This window comes from Erythrolamprus reginae, chromosome 3, assembly GCF_031021105.1.
Source record: "Erythrolamprus reginae isolate rEryReg1 chromosome 3, rEryReg1.hap1, whole genome shotgun sequence".
In the NCBI taxonomy this organism is placed as follows: Eukaryota; Metazoa; Chordata; class Lepidosauria; order Squamata; family Dipsadidae; genus Erythrolamprus; species Erythrolamprus reginae.
In genome coordinates this window covers 229,289,918-229,304,087 of record NC_091952.1, presented here as the reverse complement: position 1 = coordinate 229,304,087, position 14,170 = coordinate 229,289,918, and the positions used below count along the sequence as shown (strand labels likewise).

General features: G+C 41.6%; 1 protein-coding gene across 2 annotated transcripts in view; it reads left to right on the top strand.

The window, feature by feature from the left end:
- Positions 1–14,170, top strand: part of RGS22 (regulator of G protein signaling 22) — a 119,687-nt gene that overhangs the window by 102,147 nt on the left and 3,370 nt on the right. For both annotated transcript variants that reach the window (XM_070748112.1, XM_070748113.1), the window contains 5 exons: positions 1,848–2,027; positions 6,095–6,238; positions 7,944–8,054; positions 10,147–10,255; positions 11,067–11,189. In XM_070748112.1, the coding sequence (XP_070604213.1) occupies positions 1,848–2,027; positions 6,095–6,238; positions 7,944–8,054; positions 10,147–10,255; positions 11,067–11,189 (667 nt within the window). The remainder of the gene's footprint in view (positions 1–1,847; positions 2,028–6,094; positions 6,239–7,943; positions 8,055–10,146; positions 10,256–11,066; positions 11,190–14,170) is intronic.

Here is a 14,170-nt window from a genome sequence, read left to right as displayed (position 1 = left end):
ATAAACATAATTATTTATTAACAATAATCATTTTTTTTGTTATTTATTTGCAAAAATTATTAGTTTGGCGATGACATATGACATCATCGGGTGGGGAAAACCGTGGTATAGGGAAAAAACTGCTAAGTATTTTTTAATTAATATTTTTTGAAAAACTGTGGTATAGGCTATTCGCGAAGTTTGAACCCGCGAAAATCGAGGGAACACTGTATATACACAATGCCTGATGCAGTATGACAACAGTTCCAATTATCTGTATTTGCACAGCTTTTATTCTCTGTCTAAAACACTTAAAAGTTAGAAAAGTGTGTTTCTCCCTTATTCATTCATTCATTCATTCATTCATTCATTCAGTACAGATGCTGCCTGAGTTAGAAAAATCTTGGGCGCCCATTGCGCACAAATCTTGGGCACCCATCGCAACAGCATTCATGCCCTTAGCATTCAGGTAGTGTATTACAGCGCACATTTCACACTTGGAGGGAAATGGAATGAGGACACTCATCTCTAACCTTCAACACAGCGCCAGTCGATGATCTACTGACCACTGGTGCTGCTCGTTCTCTTCCGCTGGCTTCCCGTTACATGATAGTAATACCAACTTCTCCCGCGAGCATTCCCTGCGAGAGCTACACGCCTTATAACCTTACTTTCTGGGTAACCCTCGTATTACTGAAATACACATTGCGATCATCCTCATTGCTGATGCTCTTTCTTAGTGCTGAGAGTTATAATTAATACAACATCTTAAAGGTCACCTCTTGGCCTTTGGCACCCTAAAATGTCTTCTGAGAGTTTGATAACAATTATGGTTGTTCCGATTATTATAAAATTTGGGGAAAGTTTTATGATTGAATAGAAAACTAAGAGATATGTATGCATTAGTGATTGGTTAATTTTGGGAAAAATCGAAACATGAGAATTTGATTTAAAATTTGGAAGCCAGATGGCAAAGATGAGAAATGGTGGTAGCACTACATAATGATATAACACAAAAATTACTTTATTGTTTAGATTTTAAACATCTAGAACTTTATTTTATGAAGTAGGTGATATATTACGAATAGTTTCTTTTACTAAAGATATATATTTATATATAGAAATAATTTTTAATTAGCTATATGATACAATATCAAAAATTAAGAATTTTTATTTAGATTTTTAAGAATTGATAATGTTGTATAAAATTAAAAGAAAATTTTAGACGAGGAGAGATAAGAGCCTCCATTGAGGGAATAATAAGAAAGGTTAAGTTTATATATGATTGATTTTACGCATCGTTGTGTTTATAACTAGATATTGTTTTACTTCATGGTGGAGAAAATAAAAAAATCGTATACCGAAAAAAACAACTATGGTTGCAGAGCCAGTCCAAAAGGAGTGAGATCTTCCCTTTTAACATGAGCTTTTATCCGATTCCTTAAGAACTTTGAACTTGCCTACATGCTGAGATCTTTTTCTGAGAACTTCTTTAGGTTCTGGCCAAACTGAAGCAGGGGATGATGACTGAAGAAGATTTTCACATACTGAAGCTCTGATTCTGAAGTGGGAAATTTTTGTAAAGCGAGTTGGCCTGAGAAATAGAACCTGAAGAGTGGCTAGGGAATTATATTTTAGACATAAATCAAGCTGACTATCTAAATAATTTGCATCAGCTTTCTTTGACCTGGTGCTTTCCAGATATGTTGGGATGGCAGTTCCCAGAATTTCCCGCCAGCTGTTGGCCATACAGATTGGGAATTATGAACGTTGCAATCCTAACACATCTGGAACTCATCAGGTTGAGGGAAACTGATTTACATGTTGTCTTATGTAATTGCGTATTTCCCCCCCCCCGTCATGTTCAGGACCTGTGCCATTCTCACTGCGAAGAGTCCATTATTCAGGATAAGATCACAACCATCATCAACTGCTTTATTAATTCCGCCATTCCACCTGCTCTTCAGATTGACATCCCGCAGGATCAAGCCGAAAAGATAATTGAACACAGGAAAGAACTAGGCCCATATGTGTTTAGAGAAGCACAGGTACAGGAATAAGCCTTGTGGGTAGATACAGAATTGCTCTTATGAATTGTATTTTGTATTTGTATTTATTAGATTTGTATGCCGCCCCTCTCCGAAGACTAGGGGCGGCTAACAACAGTATAAAAAGACAATGTAAACAAATCTAATATTAAAAACAATCTAAAAAACCCCAATTTAAAGAACCACTCATACATACAAGCAAACCATGTATAAATTCTATAAGCCTAGGGGGAAGGGAAATTTCAATTCCCCCATGCCTGATGACAGAGGTGGGTTTTAAGGAGCTTGCGAAAGGCAAGGAGGGTGGGGGCAACTCTGATATCTGGGGGGAGCTGGTTCCAGAGGGTCGGGGCTGCCACAGAGAAGGCTCTTCTCCTGGGTCCCACCAAAAGACATTGCTTAGTCGACGGGACCCGGAGGAGGCTAACACTTTGGGACCTAACCGGTCGCGAATGATCGTGATGGACGCAAAGCTGTCCCTATTATGGAATCCAGATTGGCAAACTCTAATTTGTGTTCCGTTTCGGGCCTACGCAGGTTGAAAACCAAAGGAGGAATCCCATTTGATGCTATTTTAAATCAAACTCTTTTATATAAGAAGCAGCATTTTTTTTTACAAGCGTTATAGTCCATCTTGGGCGCTTTTCCAGTGAAGGCAAAGAAGAGAGATAAAGGTCCTACCTGATCAAAGCCAATTAACATTGTTTTTGCATCCTGTGAACTGCCCCAAGTCTTCGGGGAAGGGCGGCATACAAATCTAATAATTAATAATAATAAAATAATTCCGGATGGGAGAGAAATGTTCCCTGAGTCACACAGACACACTTCCAGATTGTCTAGACTTTCCGCAGACACGGGCATTTCCACTCCATGGATTGTAGCAGAGAAATAGCAGTTTCCTAGTGTAGCATGTCTGGAACCCCAAACCTCAAACTGACTCCATTACAAATGTTGAAACTCCACCCTGATTTCCCCATGAAGCCACCTTTAAATACTTACTGGGAGAGGTCAACAATTCCCTAGAGTTAAAAACTACAGATTACTTCCTTTTCCTATACAAGTATTGTTATCTTTTTCTTAGTCTTCTAAAGCGGGCATCTAACAGAGGCCCATGGTCTCCCTCCTCCTCTGAGTCAGACATTACCATCATTGGCATATCTGCCACCTCTAAGGTGCATCTTATACTCCGGTGTGTCCTATACTCTGAAAAGTACAGAAAATAGGAATTTATTTATTTATTTATCCATTCATTCATTCATTCATTTATTTATTAAATTTGTATGCCGCCCCTCTCCGCAGACTCAGGGCGGCTCACAGCAGCAATAGAAAACAATGTACAATACAAATCTAATATTACAAAATTAAAACCCCATAATTTAAAAAAAACATGCACACAACATATCATACATAAACTATATAGGCCTGGGGAAGATATCTCAGTTCCCCCATGCCTGACAGCAGAGGTGGGTTTTAAGAAGTTTACGAAAGGCAAGGAGGGTGGGGGCAATCCTAATCCCCGGGGGGAGCTGGTTCCAGAGGGTCGGGGCCGCCACAGAGAAGGCTCTTCCCCTGGGTCCCGCCAGACGACATTGTTTAGTCGATGGGACCCGAAGAAGGCCAATTCTGTTGGACCTGACTGGTCACTGAGATTCGTGCGGCAGATGGCGGTCCCGGAGATATTCTGGTCCAATGCCATGAAGGGCTTTATAGGTCATAACCAACATTTTAAATTGTGACCGGAGACTGATCGGCAACCAATGCAGACTGCAGAGTGTTGGTGAAACATGGGCATACCTTAGGGAAGTCTATGATTGCTCTCCAGCTGCATTCTGCACAATCTCAAGTTTCCGAACACTCTTCAAAGGTAGCCCCATGTAGAGAGCATTACAGTAGTTGAACCTCGAGGTGATGAGGGCATGAGTGACTGTGAGCAGTGAGTCCCAGTCCAGATAGGGCTGCAACTGGTGCACCAGACGAACCTGGGCAAACGCCCCCCTCGCCACAGCTGAAAGATATTTCTTTAATGTAAGCTGTGGATCGAGGAGGACGCCCAAGTTGCGGACCCTCTCTGAGGGGGTCGGTAATCCGCCCCCCAGGGTAATGGATGGACAGATAGAATTATTATCCTTGTGAGGCAAAACCCACAGCCACTCCGTCTTATCACGGTTGAGCTTGAGACTGTTGACACGCATCCAGACCCTAACAGCCTCCAGGCACCGGCACATCACTTCCACTGCTTCATTGACTGGAATGTTCATATTCCTCTTTTAAAAATAAGAATAATATGAGTGAGCTCTATAGAAAAAATAAGATACGATTGGGTTCATAAGTCCAGCATGATCTGTACTTTCCTATCTCTTTTGGGTCTGTAATGAAAAGGAAATAATCCAGGGGTGGGTTCCACTTACCTTCGCCACCTGTTTGCGTTGTGTCATTTTGCACGCTTTGCTCTCATCCGCCATGTCCCCCCCCCCATGCAATTTGGCTTCCGCACAAGCTCAGTAGCTGGAATCAGCCCGAAACACAGCTGAGGAGTTGATCAGCTGTGCTCCGGTCGAAAGAATAAAGATCAATTTAAAGGTCAGTTTAAATTGACCTTTATTCCTTCGTCCGAAGCACAGCTGATCAGGGGTTAGCAGGTGGGCCCTTTTACAAGCAACAGAACAGGAAAAGCCTTCAAAAGAGTAAAAGAAATAGCATTAAATTCCCCAAAACACAGATCTGTGATGCTAGTAGTGGGTTGTTACCAGTACGGTAAAGAATGGTGCACTAGTAGTGCATGGTGTGCTGCGTGTGCAGCTTTGGTTCTCTTACGTGTATGCACATCCATCCCCGCGTAATTTTGCTTCATGCAAGCAAAATCTTCATAGGGGACGGGGGCAAGCGTGAGATTTCGGCAGTTCTTTGTTTCTGCACATGCGCGGGAGCAAAATCTTGCAAGGGGACCGGGACGAGCGTGAGATTTTGGCAGTTCTTTGCTTCTGCACATGCACAGAAGCCCCCAAAAAGCCAAAATCTCTCGCATTTAATTTATTGTCTGCATGTGCAGGGGCCGTGTGTGTTTGTGCATGAGTGGGGGGAAATGGTTGGGGGCACGTACACACATGCTAGCACATGCAGACACACCCTCATTCTTTTGGCACATGAACCAATGGCCTAGAGCAGTGATGGCGAACTTTTTTTGGTTCGTGTGCCAAAAGAATGAGGGTGTGTCTGCATGTGCTAGCATGTGTGTACGTGCCCCCAACCATTTCCCCCCACTCATGCACACACACACACACACACACACACACACGCGCAACCCCTGCACATGCAGACAATAAATGCGAGAGATTTTGGCTTTTTGGGGGCTTCCGTGCATGTGCAGAAGCACGTTTTTGCTCCCTGTGCATGTGCAGAAGTAAAACCACAGTGGGATGCACGCACACGCAAGAGAACTAAAGCCGCGTGGGCAGTGCATCAGTAGCGGCGGTAATGACAGCCTGCCCCTACGTGACGCCATCATCATGTCACCATCAGGTCGCTAACGGTTCGTGCGAACTGGTTCGAGCCGGGAAGAACCCACCCCTGAAATAATCTCTCTTGCTAAGAGATTACATCACTTCAAAAAACCTCACCAGTTTTGCAATGTTGTTTTAGAATTTTTCTGGAGGCAAAAACTACAGTAAAGTTTCCAAAGAAGCACCATTCAGCTGTCAAAGTTGAATATTCTGGACAACAATTTGGATTTAAAAGTAGTTCTGATGTAATTTGTTTGGTTGGTTTGAGAAACCTCATATTAAAAACACAAACAATTCACCAGCTAATGTTTTTATTAATGCAAGACATTATGATTTTTTAAAGGAAAGGCTTTGAAACTGTGGCTTAAGAAATTTTTCATCAACCATAAACACATTTTGATGGGAAGCATGTGCCTGTCTGGAGTAAAATATTAAAAAGGCCAATATGTACAATGAAGTACAATATGAAGTATTTATGACTGGCAAATATTCTAATTGTCTGCAGTAGTGTTTGTTTCTATGGCGTATTGCATTTTTAAGACATCCTTTTCTATTTTCTTGTTTCAGATGACTATCTTTGCACTTCTCTTTAAATTTTGGCCAATGTTCTGTGAATTCCGAGGAAATTTGTTTGATGAGGCTATTATGCCTTGCTTGGAAAGAGAAAAGAAGATACAGAAATATAAAAAAGCAAGAGCATTAGAAGAGAAGGTGAGAGGACCAGATTAACAGCACACAATAATGTGAATCGCTCAAAGTAAGATAAACTCTATTTTGTATCTGATCCAAATCCTGCAGAAGCGAAATGAAGAGAAAAAAAAGTCCACATTACAAATGGCATTTCCCCTATTTGTTACTACTCGTATATTATAATTGATTTCTGGTGCTGTAGGAGTTTAAGACAGAGAGCAGTATTTCATAATGAAACATACTTTGAAAGTTTGCTGAACTATAACAACTGAGATGAAAACGCCTTTTGATGCCAGCTCTCCATAAATCTGCTTTGTCTAAATGTGTGCCTTTGAGATGTGTGGGAATACGGTTCACATCACACACCATGTTAATATAATTCAGTCTGAACTGGGGAAAACTGCTTAAGAGAATTCTTATTCTTGTGAATTCTCCTAAGAATGTAATTCTCTGTTTGCAGAGAGTTGCTAAAAACTGTATGCATACGATCCATTAATCAAAATATTATTTATTTATTTATTTATCTATTTATTTATCTATTTATTTATCTATTTATTTATTTACTTACTTACTTACTTACTTACTTACTTATTTTTTTATTTTATTTTTATGCCACCCTTCACCTTAGACTCGGGGCGGCTTACATCATGTTAACAATAGCACTTTTTAACAGAGCCAGCGTATTGTCCCCACAATCTGGGTCCTCATTTTGCCCACCTCGGAAGGATGGAAGGCTGAGTCAACCTTGAGCCGGTGATGAGATTTGAACCGCTGACCTGCAGATCTAGCAGTCAGCTTTCAGTGGCCTGCAGTACTGCACTCTACCCACTGCGCCACTTCACCACCTTGAACATTTACATCGCAACAACTCTCTTCCTATTCACCTAACAATCCTATTTAGGTTAGGTGAGGAATGAAACCTCCCTGAAGGACATATATGGGGTCCAGTAGTGGGCTGCTGCATGGACGGTCCACTGCGCAGTCCCAGTTGGAAAAACAGAGATGCACACCCTTCTCCACGTTCACAATGCACGTCCATGCAAAATTCAGCTCCCGTGCATGCACAGGAAGCAAAATCTTGTGTGAAGAAGCTCACACCTGTGAGATTTTGCTGATTTTAGGTGTTAGTTTGTTTTCGCTCATGCGCGGAAGCAAAGAGATCACCCAAAAATGGTGAAATCTCCTGTGTGCGAGTGTCCTCATGCGAGGTTTTGCTCCCTGTGCATGCACAGAAGCTAAATCTCATGCCAGTGTGTATGTGTGTGTGCATGTGTGCACGTGTTCACGACAGATGCATGCGTGCCCACGCCCATCGCTGAGAGCGCACTGGTAGCGCCACTGACAGGTGGCCCTTCATTGATGTGGTCGTCCAACTAACTTGCTCAGACTGAAGAAATTACTCAGATGAGCAGTGGAACATTTCTAAGCCGCAGGGAAAGAAAAGAAGTCCAGTAACGTGACTCAACTTCCCGACACACCGTAATAAAAGCTTTAACTTCCACCCTTGCGGGAAAATACTTTGTTGGAACCCAGGAACTTCCTTGAGAGGGACTCGGAGAAAGAGGTCTGGGACCCTATAGAAATTCTCTGTAGAACTGAGTAACTGGAAGAATCCATGATAATTTCCCTGCAAGCCAAGGCTAGAGCCTCGAACGGATTCTCAAAAATATACTGCCCAGTAATTTATTTTACTTCAGAAATAATCAAATATTTCTTTCATTCCTAGGCACACAGGAAGAAAAGCTCTATTCCTGGGAAAACATCTTCAGTTATGGAATCAAAAATGAGTATAGCTCCATTTTCACCAACGACGAGCTTCTCTGGATTGGGCCGAGAGGTAATTGAATCATGTTCTGTCAATTTATTTATTTATTTATTCAATTTTTATGCCGCCCTTCTCCTTAGACTCAGGGCGGCTTACAACATGTTAGCAATAGCACTTTTTTAACAGAGCCAGGCTATTGCCCCCACAATCCGGGTCCTCATTTCACCCACCTCGGAAGGATGGAAGGCTGAGTCAACCTTGAGCCGGTGATGAGATTTGAACCGCTGACCTTCAGATCTACAAGTCAGCTTCAGTGGCCTGCAGTACAGCACTCTACCTGCTGCACCACCCGGGTTCATATCCTCTCAATCCTTCCTGAAAGCAGAGTGTGGTGATTTGGGATGATCCAGTGGATTTAGGAAACAGGTTGAAAGCTGTTTCTTATGTGTTATCAGTGTCGTTTTAAAGAAATTGCTCTTGTTTAATTGTGAGCAAATGAATTTGCTAGCATTCATTTGGGCCTGCTAATTGTGCAGGAATGAAGAGACAAGACTTGGGAGCAGTTCATCACCTTTATCTCACACTACTAAACAGATCATACAAAACTTTCACCCAACCAATCCTTGAATACAGCTCATCTGTCTGGAACCCACACTGCATTTCATACATAAACACTCTAGAAAATGTCCAGAGATACTTTACCAGAAGAGCCCTCCACTCCCCTACTCGCAACAGAATACCCTACGCAACTAGACTTACAATCCTAGGTTTAGAAACCTTAGAACTACGTCGCCTTAAACACGACCTAAGCATAGCCCATAAAATCATCTGCTACAACATCCTTCCTGTCAATGACTACTTCAGCTTCAACCACATGAGCACACAACAGATACAAACTTAACGTGAACCCCTCCAAACTCGACTGCAGGAAATACGACTTTAGTAACTCAGTAGTTGATGCATGGAACTCACTACCAGACTCTGTAGTATCATCACCTAACTCCCAAAACTTTACCCTTAGACTATCCACTGTTGACCTCTCCCAATTCCTAAGAGGTCAGTAAGGGTTGTGCATAAGTGCACCAGCGTGCCTTCCATCCCCTGTCCTAATGTTTCTCTTACTAGTATCATGTATATAAACATTCTTATATCTTTGTATACTACCAATACGTACTTGACTAAATAAACAAACAAACAAACAAACAAATAAAAATAAAATAAAATAAAATAAAATAAAATAAAATAAAATAAAATAATAAATAAATAAATACATACATACATACATACATACATACATACATACATACATACATACATACATACATTAGATGGATTGCAATATGAACTGCCAGCTGGCTGCAGGGAAGCCGCTTTTAATGACTTGCCTGTAACCCAGCCGGACAATCACAGCAGCTTATTTCTCCCGCCGCTAGATTAGCCAATCAGTGACGGCTATGCAAATCCTTGCTACGTACAGCCCCATTCCCCTTATTTTTGGAAAAGAGGGCAAACAGCTGGGCACGTCTTTAATTCATATCAATTTCACTTTACATGAACGTTCCTGGTGACTGGAGCTGCACATTGTTAAATGAGGATGGAAGCTGGGTTTTTTTAAAGTAATTTAAAATGTTGAATGAACATGTTGAAGTTATTTTTATTAATATAAAGCAATCAAGGCCCTTCTTAAAATTGCAAAATGAATTAAGAAAAGGCCAGTTGTCTCTTAAATAATGTGAAAATACTTATGAGAAGGGACAAATAGCTCTGGCAAATATCTGAGCATATGTTTGACAGTGGCATATTCAATCTGTAAATGCAGATTGATTCAGTATCTTACCCACTACAGGCAGGATATCAATCCAAATAATTAAAGTACTGATTTGATATGAAATATTCCTTGGAGGAAATTGGCTCTTCAACCTCTTCAAATATCTGTACTGGAAATCTTCCTTTTTATTGCAAGTGGTATTAGGAAATCACCTGAATGTTGCCCAATTGATTTAAAAAATGCCATACTAACTTTGTCTTTTATTAAAATTTCAGATTTTTGAAAGCAAGAACTGCTAACATTATCTTAGGATGTAAGAAAGGATTGCCCATTTATGGGGTCACTGTCATATCTACCTAACTTGTTTACTTGTTTTTTAAAATCTCTTTGTTGCAGTTTTTCTGGTCTTATTCAAAGTACATAGAAGCTCTTGAACAAGAAAGGATTCTCCTGCAGATTCAAGAAGATTTGGAGAAAAAATCAGTTGCACCATCTGCTTATTCAGGTCAGCTTTTCATTAATGGGAAAGGGTTTTATGGACCATTTAATATTCATTTCCTTAATTACTAAATAAGGCACAATAGTTGAAGACAATGAGCTTTATTATGGTTTTCATCTCCTTTCTTTCTTTCTCTCTCTCTCTCTCTCTCTTTCCTTCCTTCCTCTCTCTGTTTCTCTTTCTTTCTTTCTTTCTCTCTCTCTCTCTTTCTTTCTCTCTCTCTTTTTCCTTCCTTCCTTCCTCTCTTCCTCTTCTTTCTCCCTTTCTCCTTCCTTCCTTTCCTTCTCTCTCTTCTTTCTTCCTTTCTATCTCTCTTTCTCCTTTCCTCCCTCCCTCCCTCTCTTTCTTTCTTTCTTTCTCTGTCTCTCTCTCCTCCCTTCCTTCCCTCCCTCCCCCCACTCCGTCCCTCCTTTCTTTCTTTTTCTTTCTTTCTTTTTTCTTTATTTCTCTATCTGCCTCTTTTTTCTTTCTCTCTCTCTCTTTCCTTCCTCTCTCTCTGTTTCTTTTTCTTTCTTTCTTTCTCTCTCTCATTTCTTTATCTGTCTCTCCTTCCTTCCTCTCTCTCTCTTCTTTCTTTCTCTCTCTTTCCTTCCTTTCCCCCCTCTCTCTTCTTTCTTCCTTTCTTTCTCTCTCTTTCTCCTTCCCTCCCTCCCTCCCTCTCTCTTTCCTTCCTTCCTTCCTTCTTTCTTTCTCTGTCTCTCTCTCTTTCCTTCCTTCCTTCCCTCCCCCACTCCCTTCTTTTTCTCTCTCTCTCTCTCTCTTTTCTTTCTTTCCTCCTTTCTCTTTCATTTCTTTCTTTTTCCTTCTCCAACTCCAGGTCTCTCATCTTTCCTTGCTCTGAAAAGTGATATATTCCTAGGCTCCGAAAGATCTATTCACCAACCAAATTTCAGCAGCGCTTTTGTGAAGCAACGTTCATTCGTATCTAAAGACACTGCAAGTATGTCTCTAAGAGCTCAATTTATGTTCCATGTTGATAAACAGCTATCGCTTCATCTGATGCTCAGTTTGTATAATAATATAAACACGAAATGCCTTGTGCATTCAGTCCAGGAGGAGCACGGAGGAGCAGCCCATCCTCCTTCATCAGGCGGAGGTTCCTGCTTAGCTCCGTTACCGATGTGGTTGCGTGCACAGCTCTGAGTGACCGGCGAGCACGGGCATCGGAGCAAGATTTGGCTTCTGCGCATAAAGCAAATATCACGAGAAGAAGCGCAGGCGAGTGCAATATCAGTGATTTTTTTTGCTTTTGCGCATGCATGGGAGCAGAAAATAGCTGAAAATCACTGAAATCTCAAGCGCCCGCACATCCTCTCGTAAGATTTTGCTTTCTGTGCATGCACAGAAGCCAAATCTTGCTCTGATACATGTACCTGCCAATCACCCGGAGTGTGCGCGCAGCTCCATTTTCGCTACCGGAACGCTGCTCCCCCCCCCCATTCAGATATGAACCCAGTACTGTCCTTGATGTGCCAGTAGTTCCCCCCCGCCCAAGCGCTTCATACTTGGTGTTTCTTTCCCTCTTGCCTACATAGGGGATTTGCCCTTCCAAGCTGGCAGGGAAAGCATCTCATCAGTTTGCCTAAAAAGATTCTTGTTCCTTCCATCCCTGCTCTTCTGACTTCCTACTGTTGTCATTCTACCTGCAGTGGGCAAATGCTCCCCCTGCAGTAATTGCTTCCTCTTCCCCTTAGTCCATTTTCAAACGAATGGTTGACACTGATATTTTTAGCTTAATTTATTGTTCACCATCTGCACCGTGATGTCATATAAATACTTCACGACTCACAAATATTAGTATTCCTGCATTCTTCAGAATTGTCCAACCAAACATTAACTGTTTCAGGCCACAGTTTTGGTGGGAAATACGAGGGTTGCCTAGAAAGTAATGCACCACATTTTTTCCTTCAACAATTATTTATTGAACGCAATGAAACTTACACACAAGAAAGAATGATGTTTCTTCTACACTCCCAATTTTTCCATGTAATCTCTGTCCCATTCTACGGCCTTCCTCCAGCGAGACAAGGGCATGTATGCCCTGTCAGTGCCACTCCTTGTTCTGGTCACGAAGCCATTTCTCCACTGTGCAAATCACCTCTTAATGGCCTCACCTTCTGTGCCCAATGACTAATCATTCATTCATTCATTCATTCATTCATTCATTCATTCATTCATTCATTCATTTATTGGATTTGTATGCCGCCCCTCTCCGTAGACTTGGGGTAGCTAATCATACTTCTGATCATACTTCTGTCAACTGCAGATTCTCCATTAACTGTACACAAACATTTGTGAATGTTCCTAACAGTTTCTTTCTCGACACACTGCTTTTAACCTACATCACTTATACACCATTTTAAAACACTGCTGCAACTACGCTATCTATCTGAAGAAATGCAAAATTTATATACGCACGCCTGACCATTCAAATAATGTACAGTGGTGCATCTATCTAAAAATGCCTCTACTTACGAACTTTTCTAGATAAGTACTGGGTATAAGGATAAGGCCATGGGGCCTCTCTAGGAATCTCTTGGGAGGAAACAGGGCCTCCACCCTCCCTGTGGTTTCCCCAATTGCATGCATCGTTTGCTTTTACATTGATTCCTATGGGAAAAATTGCTGCTTCTTACAAACTTTTCTACTTAAGAACCTGGTCATGGAATGAATTAAGTTCGTAAGTAGAGGTACTACTTGAAGAATACTGAGGGTCGGTTAGGGTCTGAGCCAAGTCGTAGATTTCGGAGCCGCAGTAGTTGAGAAAAATAGCTCTTTTTCTGCTGCTGTCAGCGTCTTTCATTCCCACAGCTTCAAGGAAGACTTCAAATTTTCCTATGTAGTCGTCACAGGTCGACTTTTCTGGGTCAAAGGGGTTGGGAGCTTGTCCGACGGGCAGGCTGTCCATGATGAAGGAGCATAGGTTTGACCTTCTTCGTCGGCAGTGAAGAATACTGAGGCAGTCAGCTCTTTAAATCTCTTTATTCTCGGCAGCAGGAAAGAACATTGCAATAGTGACTTCAGCTCTAGACGCAACTGACTGAAACAGTGTCAGCTCGCCTCTTTTATACTTTCATTTTCCCGCTTAAAAGCAACTGTCACTTTCTCAACCAATCACATTGCAACAATCCACATTCAACTATTTACATTACCCCAATGCATATTCAACACTACTGTATATCTAAAGTTTTGCATTCGTCCCATTACTGTAGGCTGAGAAAAAAAAAGTGGTGCATTACTTTCTGGATGACTCTCGTAGTTAATCATGCTCTTAATATGTTTATGGAATGTTTTTAAAGACATGATCTTTTATGCCCCTAACTGTAACTAAACAGTCTGCATTGGCTGCCGATCAATTTCCGGTCACAATTCAAAGTGTTGGTTATGACCTTTAAAGCCCTTCATGGCATCGGACCAGAATATCTCCGAGACTCCCTTCTGCCGCACGAATCCCAGCGACCGATTAGGTCCCACAGAGTGGGCCTTCTCTGGGTCCCGTCAACGAAACAATGTCGGTTGGCGGGCCCCAGGGGAAGAGCCTTCTCTGTGGCGGCCCCGGCCCTCTGGAACCAACTCCCCCCGGAGATTAGAACTGCCCCTACTCTCCCTGCCTTCTGTAAAGCTCTTAAAACCCACCTTTGTCGTCAGGCATGGGGGAACTGAAACACCTCCCCCGGCCACGTACAATTTATGTATGGTATGTTTGTGTGTGTGCTTGTTAATATAGTGGGGTTCTTTTTAAAACTATTTTAAATACTTAAATTTATTGAATTTATTTGGATTTGTACGATTGTTTATATTTTTTGTTGTGAGCCGCCCCGAGTTCGCGGAGAGGGGCGGCATACAAATCTAAATAATAAATAAATAAATAATAAATAAATAAATAATAAACTAAATCACAGCAAAAACAGAGGGCTGGAA